Source organism: Castanea sativa, chromosome 6, assembly GCF_040712315.1.
Source record: "Castanea sativa cultivar Marrone di Chiusa Pesio chromosome 6, ASM4071231v1".
Lineage (NCBI taxonomy): Eukaryota > Viridiplantae > Streptophyta > Magnoliopsida > Fagales > Fagaceae > Castanea > Castanea sativa.
In genome coordinates, this window is record NC_134018.1 from 8,516,287 (window position 1) to 8,529,780 (window position 13,494).

At 34.6% G+C, this 13,494-nt stretch overlaps 1 protein-coding gene across 2 annotated transcripts; it reads right to left on the reverse strand.

The window, feature by feature from the left end:
- Positions 1 to 1,137: 1,137 nt before the first annotated feature.
- Positions 1,138 to 11,469, reverse strand: LOC142640813 (uncharacterized). Of its 2 annotated transcripts, none has more exons than XM_075815087.1 (9): positions 11,136 to 11,469; positions 8,679 to 8,750; positions 7,741 to 7,830; positions 7,101 to 7,143; positions 5,639 to 5,745; positions 3,752 to 3,847; positions 3,106 to 3,296; positions 2,930 to 2,999; positions 1,138 to 1,529 (listed from the first exon to the last, which is right to left on the reverse strand). In XM_075815087.1, the coding sequence occupies exons 1-9, from the start codon at positions 11,313 to 11,315 to the stop codon at positions 1,419 to 1,421; spliced, it is 960 nt and encodes a 319-aa protein (XP_075671202.1). In that variant the 5' UTR covers positions 11,316 to 11,469; the 3' UTR covers positions 1,138 to 1,418. The 2 variants fall into 2 exon arrangements, with proteins under 2 accessions (XP_075671202.1, XP_075671203.1); XM_075815088.1 differs by lacking the exon at positions 8,679 to 8,750 and adding an exon at positions 8,558 to 8,629 and having other exon boundaries at positions 11,136 to 11,436.
- Between the last annotated feature and the right edge of the window lie 2,025 nt (positions 11,470 to 13,494).

Sequence of the window (13,494 nt, forward strand, 5' to 3'; positions counted from 1 at the left end):
GCTAGGGTGAAGAATGAAGGCAATGGTTCCTGGTGTTTCTGAGAAGAACGAAGGTAGGAGCTGGGTGAGAGGTTCAAGGAGATGGAAAATTTATTGGTTTTGCTGGTATGAGGAACTTGAGTCTTTAAGACTCAAGTTCCACGTGGATTTTTTTCTTCCACATCAGCTTAGAACTTGAGTCTCTAAGACTCAAAGTTTCTTCACTGAACACAAGCCTCTAAGGCTTGTAATGCTAGTTTACTAATATTTCAAAAATCTGCCAACTAACGAAATAGTTGCTAAAATCAGGTTAAATGGCAAATTTCCCTGAGAAATGCAACTATTGGGGGAGATTTTAATAATATAACCATTAGGAATTAATATAGAAATATTATATATATATATAAAATAAAAATAACAAAGGAATATTAAAGAAACAATGTTGAAAGGGATAGAAAAGAGATAGAGAGTCTATTAAAAGGTATAATTAAAAAAACACATACAAAATGGAGCAAGTTTAACTCCTGGAAATGCTCTAATCCCTTAACATGTAGTGTCTTAGAGTTTTGGATAAGAATGAATAAGCATTTCCCAATTCATTACTTAATTCATATATTAATTTCTAATAATGCTTTCGCAATTCTTTTTCTAAAAATTGTTTAAGATCACAGGTTTTTTATTTTATTTATTTTATGAATTAAAAAAAAAAAAATAGATAGAAAACAACCTAAGTTAGCGTCTTTCACCTTGCAAGTTGGTGTCTTCCAATTCGTTAAGATCATAAGTAATTATTGATGTAAAATCTTTTTCACATAAACAACTATCAACACTACTTTTTTTATTATTATATACCAATCACAATATATAAACATTAAACATGCCACTTCATCGGGATAGAAAGAGATGTACAATGGTTATTTTTATTTCCCATGAGGGAAGAGCAATTGCAAAACATCTCAATAAACTAAACGGAATGAAACACTCTGGTTAGGCCCCTTAAATTATACTGTTCGGGGTGAAGGAGAATGGCAAGAAAGGCTACGCTGATATCTGACAAGCAGGTAAGGAGATGCAAAAGACGAGGCCTTTGTAGAGTTTATAATCCACAACCCAACCAGCAGAACTTTGTTAAGAGAGACTGTATGTCTTGCTTATAAATTAACAGACGAAATTTTTTTTCCACAACATTCATTAAGAACTACATAGAAGATACATAATTTGCTTACAGACTAACAAGGATAATCAAACTGGATTCTGTTTAACTAATTACAAGATAAAAATCGCTAGTTAGAGCCATTAAATTAAATTAAAGAGATAACCGGTTATCAAAAAACAAAAGAAAAGATAGATAGGCGACTCTCCCTATGCTACCCAATCAGGAGCAGGGATTAAAAAAAAAAAACATATGAGAAGCCGGTCAAAACATTGCACAATGTTTATTAGTTCACCATCATATGATCAAATCCTGCTCCGGCCTGTAGTGAAGGAACCCGGTTTCCTCCAACATTGTGAAGCAACTGTTGCAGCCACCTCCTTGTTGTGGGATCTTCCTGGAAGCATAAATGAAAATCATGAAATTGGAAAATAAGCAAACAACAGGGAGAAGTAAAATAAAAATAAAAATAAGCAGAATTAAGTGATTTGCTTTTGGTCAAGAAACTAGCAACCAGTCAAATTCTCTCAATTGTTTTGCCATCTATGTTTTTTTCTGAATGCAGAAACACTAACCACCCTTTTTTTTTTCTTCTTTAAAGGTAACAAGAAAGATAACATATATACTTAATCATTGTCCCCGTGCATACGACAAAAGGTGTTACCATGTCCATTCAAAACATGATAATTGCGTTTGTGTTTACAATCATAGCTACCAATAAAGCTCAATTGAAAATAGGCAAAAATGCAAAATTGACCCTCTAACTTTTAGCTTTTGTCATTTCAGTCCTCTAACTTTAAGTTTTGTCATTTCAGTCCTCTAAGTTTCAATTTTTGTCAATGTGTTATTCTGTTAGGTTTCAGTTACTATTGCTGTTAAGTTTGACCATTTTAAAAAAAATAATAAATTTTGCAATTAAAAGAAAAAAAAAACTGTAAAAAAAAATGCAAGGGGAACAACGTTGTACCCCTTCCTCTGAAATCAAAACTGGTGGAAACGGAAAAAGTCCGTTTAATTTGTTTTTGTTCAGCAGGAATGTGCTTTTCTGGCGGTGCACAACATGAAGATTGCTGACCTTTCTCCTCTGGATTAGATTTACACAAACAACCCATTGCCAAAAGGGGAGAGGGATAGTGAGATAACACTGATCTTCCCTTGAGGTTGATTGTGGCAATGACTCCTTTGTGCCATAATTATTTCCAAAGCCGCTTCGGTTCAAAGTTTTATCCAAAAAAATCAGAGAATGAGAAAGAGAAAGGGGATTAGACTTAGCACTCCGTCGTCGGTTGCGGGTGGAACTGTGTCTATGACGTCTCGTCTCTGGGTTTCAGTTTTAGGTACTAATTTTGTCTCACCAAATTTTTTTTAATCCACCTGTACCAATCACTGTGTGCCATGTGCTTATAATTTTTTAAGTAAATTGGTTCGTTCTAAGGTCAATACTAGAGTATGTCAGGGTTCCCTTTTTTTACAGCTTTTTTTTTTTTTTTTTTTTCTTTTAATTACAAAAATTATTTTTTAAAAAAAATGGTCAAACTTAACAGCAATAGTAATTGAAACCTAACAAAATACTACACTAACAAAAATTGAAACTTAGAAGACTGAAATGACAAAATTTAAAGTTAAAGGACTGAAATGACAAAAGCTAAAAGACTCTAGTTTTGCATTTTTGCCTTGAAAACAATACATACAAGGCTAAAAACTAACCTTCTCCACAAGACCCTCATGACAACTTCACAAAATAACAAAACCTACTTTAGGAATGAAATCGGTTGGGGGGGGGTGGGGTGGACTTACACGGAGGCAACTACTGAAGGTAGCATCTCTTAACATGTCAGGAAGGCAACTTCTTAATGCATCACAAGCCCTGCAACATAAAAATCAAAGAACATTTCCCTTTAAAAAAATTTTGATGCAGGAGAAGGATGTGGCAGCATAATTTGAGAACAGGAATTGCAATCTATTTAACCAACCTTGGATTGTCAGACAAACGAAGATAGCATCGAATAATATGTTTCAAAAGACGGGACGAGGGTTGTTCAGCAAGGGCTGCAACCATGTTCCCCAAAACTCTACCTACAGCAAAAAACCGTTCCGCTGTGGTACAGATATAATCCAAGCCCACATCATCCAACAGAATTTTTTGAACTATAAATGTTGCAACCTGCCATCAAAAAACTTGTCAGATATTTAAGAACCTTAAAATATGATAACAAGTACTTTGGACATGGCCTTGTTAATTAGGCAAAAGATGACAAGAAGACAAGTTCAATGACTGACTTAAACAGTTAGAAATGTTGATGAGCAAGAAATGTGTGTCCATTTCTGGCATATATTTCATCACTTAAAAGTTTCATAGGTAATCCTAAACCTGTGCCTCCTGTGCAGCTTGGCAGCAACACCCATCAGAGACAAGATTAATGTAGAAATAATAATTTAAAATGAAAAGAAAAAAAAGGGAACAAATTTTGGTTTTCATTGATTTTCAATATGCCATATGTGCAATATGCCAAGACTATCAGGAACAAATGAGATGCAGATTTAAAACTCTAAAAGGCCACCTCATGCTCAAGACTGTCTAGTTAGTGAAGTCTAGAGAAATAAATCAGGAAACTCAACTGTTTTTGATAATTCACTGCCCATTTCCATGGTGCGCAAGCAGAGTGGAATGATTTCTGTTGAGAGGAGGAAGCTGATAACTTCTGTATCATCAACCTGGGAAGAGAAAAAGAAAGAGCACTTTAAAAAAAAAAAGTCCAAGAGTAACAGATATATGAGCCATGGCATAGAAATGCTAGTTACTATGAAACACAATATATCAATCTGTGTGTGTGTGTGTGTGAGAGAGAGAGAGAGAGAGAGAGAGGTGTACGCAAAAAGGGGGAGTATGAGCAAAACTGCAACTAGGTATTAATATGGAACTCCCTCTGTCCCATATTGGTGGTTTTGTTTAGAAAATTGTACTTTTTTAGGGAACATCATAAAATGCATTGCCTTTCAAATAAAAAGTATTCATTTCCAAATCTACACTCATTAATTTAAACTCTAATAAAAAGAGGGATATTGACTTTTTAAAAGTAAATGATAAGAAAGTTATCAATATTTGTACCCATTGACTTTTCAAAGATGGATATCTTTTGGGACTCCCCAAAATGGAATAGAGAACCAACAATATAGGACAAGGCTAACAATCAATTATATACAAAACATATCTGAATTTTTTTTAGGGCTTAGGGATGAAGAATATCTGAAATAAAATAAATGAAATGGAGCAAAATATAGGTTATTCTTTATCAGCTCCACCATAATCACAAGAATCCATCTAAATTGCTTATAGAAAAATCAAATATGTTACCGTTTTGTACATCCGTTTCTTTGTGGATTAAGCAGAAAATAAATGGATTTCAGACACATCAAAGTTACACTAAATTGGCAGTTAAGCGAACATCCAAGCATTGGATGCAAGAATTTCATCAATATGGGCCAGGGCATACATTAGGTTACAATATTTTATTCTCAGATATCATATTGCATTACGCCTAAGGGTGCGTTTGTTTTGACAGTAAACCAATTCCGGAAAATGTTTTCAGCATTTGCGGGTGTTTGGCAACACCGGAAATTTTGGTCAAACGGAAAAGAGGAAGCGTTGACCGTAAAACAGACCCTCCCCACCCGGAAAATAATTTCCATGTGTATTTTACCTTCAAATTGAGTTTTCCGTTGGAAAACACAGAGAAAGAGAAGGAGAGGGAGAGAGCAACAACCACACCAGAAAGAGAGAGAGAGCTAGAGGGAGATCGCCGGGAAGCCAAGATCACGCTGTCCTCAACCCAAAGGCTCGCCGGCGAGCTTGCGCCGGGCGAGATCGAGGCGCGATCTCGCGCGGTCGAGCTCGCGCCGGGCGAGATCGACGCGCGTGATCGCGCCGGCGAGAAACCCTCCCCACCGATCTCACTCTTCCTCCTCCCGAGATCGCGCCGGGCGAGATCGACGCGCGTGATCGCGCCGGCGAGAAACCCTCCCCACCGATCTCACTCTTCCTCCTCCCTGTCTCACCTCCCTCTCTCAATTTGATTTGGCCGGTGATTTGATTTTTGTTTGTTTAGAAGTTCATGGATTTTAATGTTTTATTATAAAATTTGTTTGGAATGTGAGAAAATGGTTGAGAAAATGTGAAAAATCAGTAAAAAATTTGCATTTTCATAATATTACCAAACACTTGAAAATATTTTCCAAAGTTTTTTTTAAAATGCCACCAAACATCTAAAAATATTTTCCTTTCCCGAAAATATTCTCATTTCCTGAAAATATTTTCCGGAATTGGTTTACTGTCAAAACAAACGCACCCTAAGTACTAGCTAAGAATTGGATGTCAATATTCTATTCAGAATTTAATATCTGTTTGAACATGATACAATCATACAACTCCAAAATCACATATCACTATCAACTGAAATAAAACAAGAATGACCATGAGTTCAAACAATTTCAGCAAGCATGAAATACCTTTACTAAGGCACCAATGACACCTAAGCTAGTCAGTCTCAAGTACTCAAATGGCCTTAACTTGCTCGTTGTATTTAGGAAGGGGTACAGATACAATGGTATATGAGCTGCAAAGGAAAAAAAGGTCAGTTGAACGAATCATTTCTTGAAACCTGTCCATAAATAATCATAACATGTGACTCTTATGAACCTGCCAGCAGATAATCTTTTTATGAATAAAAGGTCAAAATTTTCTCTATTTCTTTAGTTTTTAAGCAATAATGGTGAACGTTATTAATTTACTATAAGCAAAAGGTTCCATGTACAAGATGTTCAAGTTTTGGAATGTTTTAAGCATAGAGGTACATTGGCCTTTGTTGGTTCTTTTCTCTTTTTCTCTTCTCTCTCTTTTCTTCTTCTCTTTTTAAAAATATGTTCACGGGTACTGTTCATACAGCTCTTAAACACCATAAAATTCTCCCTTTTCCTTCTTCCTTACAACCCCAAGTTCAACCCTTTTCTTTTACATATCAAAACCTAGATCGGCAGATCCCCACTTGCTTTCTTTTACCAAATAGCCGTTAAATAACTCATCAAACCACTTTTTATTTCCTAACACAATCCTATAACCCTTCTTTAACAATTTTAAACCTAGATCTACAAGTTCTCCTAACCCTAAGCCCACCACAAACACATCTAAACAAATTCCCCTAATTTGTCCTACGTCAATCAACCATCAAAGCTAAGAGAAGAATGAAACTCAAATATAGAAGTACAATGAGTAAAACCCCAAACCCAACACCACTCAAAAAAGGCATCACCCACTGGACACCAAACATGATAAAAACTTCACCCCACAAAGCTTGCAGTATAGCAATACATGATCCATTGTTTCCCCGCTACACCAACAAAAGCAGCACCAGCCTATTAAAGTTAAGGCCTTCTTGATCACTTTATCAATAGTGAGAATATATATATAACCTTGTAGCAGTCATTCAGTCACAAACCATTACACCCTAATAATTGGACACATGACCTTGGTGGAAGGAATTTTTTTTACGTAAGTGGAAGAAAGAAACTACTAGCAGAATGGAAGAATCAACTTTTGTTATGGGTTTCATCAAAAAAATATTATCTAATAAGACTAACAAGAGAGAAGTTACCGCCCCCCCCCCCCCCCCCCCCCAAAAAAAAAAAGGCCCATCCCCCAATCATTTTCCAACCCAACCATCAGCTTAGCTGCACCCCATAATTTAACTGTAGTTGATCTCATTTATAGGGTACACCAGATACTACTGGGATTTTGTATGCAACATGTGGAAAATGCAAATGAACGAACCTCTATATAACACTATTAAAGACTTCCACATAGAATCAAAACAAATAATTTTGTTCTCACATGTTATGCAATTGCATCAAGAATATAAGACCAGATTGAAGTGGGTAAAAAAGTATTCGCATGTTAAAGATATCAATAAATTACCATTGAGGAACAACATCCTTGTGTCAGGGTGAGAGGCTACACACTGTAAGAAAAAAACGAAAAGAACACAAAGCATCAGCATGACCTATATATAACGATTTAATAAAAACAGCAACAATTGCAACATGCATTTTTCCTCTACTAGATTAGGCAGGTAATTTCCACAATGAGGGAGGAATGAAAGACCAAAAAAAAAAAAAAAGTGGCATGGCTATCATATCTAAAATACAGAAAACCAAAGCATATTTTGTCAAAATTCACAGCAATACATGCAGAAGAACTTTACAATTGCACAAGTTGTTCATTGAAGAGGGAGTTTATCATTCTGTAGAATTGTTTGTCAAGATATTAATCATATGGTCTTATGCAATAAGCAACAACAGCTCAACCACCTACAACAATCAATTACTTCCTCTAACAACTTGTGGGCATAGTCTTCTCGATCCATTTAAGGTGAGGGGTGAGGACCACATTATGTGCACTGACATTTAATCAAGTCAAAGGTGCTTCATCATCACAATTGAACAATCAAACTCAAAAATCAGTATTTAAAGCTCATGTTACAATTGTCAGCTCAAAGAAAATGAAAAATAAAGTCCATACAATAGTGACAAACCAAAATTAGTGGAAAACATTTTACCTGAAGAAGTGCAAGAGCATTGCAAACTCTATTTGATTGCGCAGGAGTTAGATTTGGTGGTGACAATACAGGGTATATATAAACTATCTCCTGCAAGTAGAAAAAGGCTCAACATCATGGAAAGGACATCATAATCCCCTGTCAGTAAATCCAATTTTGGATAATTCAACTTCTAGAAAGAAGCAAGCAATATACATAATCACAAGAGCAAATAAATAACTTTGCTTCTTCACTGAAAACATCTATATATAATGACAAACAATATACACGAAATATGTACAAGCCAAATATATAATGACAACATACACAATGAAATATTTTCATTGATAACAAATTGACACGTTAAATCCTTATTAAAGAGGGAAGAAGGGGGGGGGGGGGGAGAACAATTTGAAACACATTTTTACCCAAATAAATCGATATATACAACCGCAACTGAAGTGACAATAAAGATTGACCATTTAAATCAACTACCCAACTGCAGTATAATCTTAAAGCAATAAACATAGATAATTCAGCCTTAGTCCTCCGTCATACCTTCCCACCCCACTTTTTGATATTCACCCTTACTTTTTTCAGCTAATGATCATAAACAGGCAATACAGTAACAGCTCGGCAAAATTATGTATGATAGCAGAAACCATCAAATTTTGCTATCAAACTTGGAAGAAATTTTGAGGTAACTATTTTATAATCCCAAACACATAAGATGCTAAGATAGATGTATTTATAACAACTGTGAAAAACAGGTTGAGAGGGAGAGAGAGAGAAGAAATTAAAACCAATGAGAATAAATTGACAATTATAAAGAGCATACCTGTAAAAGTGCAGCAATAGTACCAAAAGAATTCCACAACAATGGAGCCAAATCTTGAAATAATTCTCTCTTCTAAAATAGAAAAAAAGAAAAAAAACAAACATAAATTAATTAGGCATACCTGAATAAGTGCAGCAATAGTACCAAAAGAATTCCACAGGGAAGGAGCCAAATCTTGAAATAATTCCTTGTTCTAAAAAATGAAACCAAAGGCAGACAGAAGTTTATAATTACAGCATACAACAGCTTAATTGCATAACCATTCAAAGAAAAGAACATGGGCATATTTCATACAAAGATTTCAACAAAACCAGTCATTGCACAAATCCAAGTAGTACAGTATCTATATTGTTTTTTTAGGCAATAAAGTCCAATTTTTTTTCTTTTATGATAAAGAAATATGAAATCATCTTGTACAAGCACAAGTACACACGTAATCTCAATATCAAAACCACTTGCAGCGTACTATCAGTATCAAACTACTAGGTAAATTTATCCTAGTGGTTATGGAAAATCACATGTCTCTAGGCATATTCAAGTTAAGGAGACAAATTTAAAATTTCAAGTTACAGGAGATAACAACGTCCTTTATCTATTTCAGAATTGAGGGGTGGGGAGTGAATACCGTGTTTAATGACAACAGAGATGTGCAAAAAAAGAGCTCTAGCTCAAATGGAACCTCCTCATCAACAAAAATAGAATGGAGGATGGGGTCTTTGTTTCAAAACCCACTTTTTCATTGGGTACAAGAGATAGTTAAAGCTAGCTTGTGACTAATATTTGAGGTAGATATGTTGTGTTGATTTAACTACCTATTAGCTTCTAACAACACACTGATTTAACTGCCAATGAAATCAATGTGTTGTTAATCTTTAAGAGTATCTAAGGTTTGAATGAAGCAAATCCAGATGAAAACAACACTGAAACAAGGTTATTAAAAATATCCAATCATTTGATCCTCACATTTTCCCAATTGAGACACTAATTGCCAACATGATAAAAAATTCTCTCTTGGCCATCGCCCATAGCAATGAAATTTTGACATCAAAGTTTAAATTCAATGCTACTGACTGAAAGTTTAGGATACATTGGCATAAATGTAACATTTAAAGGTTGATTATAACACACATTTTAACTTTAAATTTGAAAACCCAAGAAAATACCTAAACGCAATTTTCTCAACCCTAGTATCCAAAATGAAGAAAATGATACCACCTCTACAGTCGAAGCAAACTGTAATTAAAGGTACAATCCCAATGAGTTAGCCAATTAGATGATTAATGCAGTCATATTAAACAAACACTATTACAACTGTTTTCTTCTTAAGGTGCATCTAAATGTCAGCATATTCCAACAAGATCTAGTTCAAAAAGTATCCTCTTTGCATAAGAAAGGGTGAAAGGTAAGGTCGTGGGTAAAACCCACTAGGTGCATGTGTAAACTTACCAATCAAAAATATTCTAGATATTAGCATATTATCCAGATTCTTCAATTATAAAGTAGTGTAATGACTCCTATGATAGTCGATCCAAAATATTGTAAACCATCTCCATCAAGCCTAGAAACCAGCTTGGTTCCCATTCTAGCATCCCACTCCCCACAATTTTCCAAATCGATACTGCAAATTGCATGCAATGTTGGATGTCATTTACATCCTACTCGTTTCAAGATAAAATACGAAAACCAATTCAAACCAAGTATGAATGAGACCATCATGTCAATTTAGAGGTTATGGCCCATGTTGTCTACTTGTTTGGTATGTGTTCATGCCATTTATGACAATCTCTATTTCCCAACACGGCTGAAAAATTCAAACCCAAAACCATGATTGCATACATGATACAACTGTTTGTTTAGGTATTCTTTTTTTCATAAAACAGAACACCTAACATGCCAAATTTAACATTTCCATCTAAAGCATCCATCAAAAATTCAATCTTTGTCTTAATGGATTGGATAAATTCTCCAAACCAATTTAGAGGGATCTCCTCCTACCCATTACACGGCCATTAGATGACCATCTACGTGTATTTTAAATAACACAACACATTAAATGATTTAAACAAGTCAGGTCCAACGACTATCAAATACATGATGTGATTAAGAGTTTAGGTGGATGATCATTGTATCAGCTCGTGGTTGTTCGGAGGAATTTTTGGATGAAATTTTTGTCCTACCAAATATCTAAACCAAGAAATTTTATATATATATTATATATTTTTTTTTCTAGAGCAACTTTGATTTGAACTCCCCGCCCTTCTCTTTCTCCCTCAACAGAATAAATCTCCACTATAAATGCAACTATCTAACTCAGACGAGGCGATCTTCTCAATCAGAATCAAATTAAAATATAAAAAAATTCAACTTTCTTCTCTTCTCATCAGTTTTCCCAGCAACCAAACACAGGTCAGTCAAAGAAAGCTAACTAATCAAAAACCCTAACTTCCACATTACCAAACACACAAAATGAACATAAAGACCTAATTTTTAATAAGCAATATATCAGATAAAGCAATCAACTTTGAAAAAAAAAAAAAAAAGCGATAAAAAAAAATCGAAGGGTTTGCGATTATGGTACCTTAGAGAGTTCAAGGAGAGCGTTCTCTCGAAGATCAGGGTTACTGAGGTCGAGCACCAAGTGCTCGGCCGATGCCATTTTCCGGTCCTTGCTGGGCGGAGCTCCGGCGGCGCCTGGGGCAGACGCGCTCGGACCTCCGAACGGCGCGTTCATGGAGAGCGATTGAGGTAGATTCGCCATCGGCTGCCAAAACCGTGACTTTTTTCTATGGTTTTTTTTTTTTTTTTTGGAAAATAATATTAAGATAGCATGTGAGAGAGAGAGAGAGAGAGAGAGAGAGAGAGTGAGGGAGAGAGAGACAAGTTATGTTTTTTTTTTTTTTTTAATGATTTTTTATGTACGTGTCAGTGTTGTGACTGTTGTCGTTGATGTTTCAAATTTCAATTCAATTCGGAGTGGGGATTTGGTTGTGGATAATACGATAATGTAATAAGTTGGTTGTGTGTTGTTCAAGTGTGACTTAGGGCATTTCTTACTTAACAAATTAATAATTTTAGAAAACTTTTGATACTATTTTGTATTAACATTTTCTAAAAAATGAATTATTTTTCAAAAAATATTTACTATAAAACTATCACATTTAAAAAAAATAAAAATTGGTTTCAATCTTAAAATGAGTCAAAAAAATTGTCTCTAAACTTTCTTTATTTAGTTTCACGTGAAATAAAGTTGTTTTTTCTTATTTAGCATTAGGTGAGATGAAGTAATTTTTCATAAAATTTTAGTGGAAAGTAACTCTATCTCTTATCTAAATTAGGGAAGTTAAGGAGATAATTTTTCTTTAAATTTTTTTATACTACCAAATACAAGAAAATGTAAAAAGTTATCTTCACATAAAAATTTTCATTGAAACAAAAGAAGTGTTATGAAAAATATAAAAAAAATTATCAAAAAAATCAGTTACTTTTTTTCTATAAAAAAAAATACTAAAAATATTTCTTAAATCAATTCCTTTAAAAGTTCCATTAACTTTTTCCTAGTTTAAACAAAAAGAAAGTATTTGGTATCAAATAATACCAAATTAGTTGTATTGGAATCCAATAAATGAGGACAAATATTAGCTAGTGACTTGAGGAAAATAAATTCTAGGGTTTTTTAACCCAAAAAAAAAAATCAATTTTAAGAGAAACATCTCTCATTAGAATTGTAAGTGCACGATTGCACTTGGACCCAAGAACAGTTATGGGCTCAGGCCCAATGAGCCTTAAACAATATGAATTTGTAGAGTGTGGGCTTGAAACCCAGGTTAGAAGTGTATGAGGATGAAATGACAAACTAAAGATTGCAAGTACTTGGAAACAAAAAGGATTAATGTAACAGCCTCCTGGACGTAAGAAGAGCTATTCTTATATTATATCTCTCTCTTTGTCCTTTTTCTTTTTAGGTTACAAAAAGTTCCGTCCCGTTTCTGTTCTAGGTCCCTCCTTAAATACTCCTCTTTTTAATACTTTATCCACGTGTTGCCCCCAATTCCTCCCTTAGCCTAGATATTTCTTTTCTTAGTGCCTTTGAACAAGAATAGAAGTTTCCTTCCACCGTTTAAGTGTCACTTCCTCATTAATGCGGCCAGGGTGGTAGGTGCAGGGTCTTTAATGTGGAGGTAGCAGCCTTTACCTTTGATATTCTTCCAACATCGGCGCTTCTAGGACATTCAAGGGTTCTCTCCCTTTAACCATTGGTCTTGACCGTGTCATTCTCTAACCTTTACCATGAAGTCCCGGGTTCTCTAGTGTCGATCAGGGAAAACCATCCCTGGGACTGGATCCTCGGCATATGGGCCGACTTAAAGTACCCACAAGCCCTAAACTCAAGAGCAGGTCGGCCTTACTTAGCAAGACCCAACGGCCCATATTCCTATCAAGATATTTTTACTCCCCACAAGAATTTATTCTTATTTTAAACGATGTTTTTCGAAAGATAGTGAAATTATATTCAAAACGGTCCCCACGACTTAATTAAGTGTAAAAATATGGTCAATTTTGTCTTTTTTTTTTCTTTTCTTTTTTAATATCTTAAGTGAGATTATAATCAAGACTCAAGAGCCTTTTATAACTCATCAGATTCATTCAAATTTATAAAATCCTTCTACATTTTGTCCTTTTTATTTTGTTAAAAAAAAAGGTTAAGGAGAAAAGTTGTCACAATAAATTTACCGGCATGTAGTTGTACCTAAGCAACCTATATATTGAGAGAAATTAATGACCAAATGATATAAAATCCGTGTTAGACAGACATCATAAGTTGAAACTATCTCAAGATGCATTTTAGTATTCAAAAAAGTGAAATGTAATTAAAAAAAAAAAAAAGAGTTCTTTGATAATATTTTTGGGTTTAGTGAAATGCTTTGTACGAATAATAT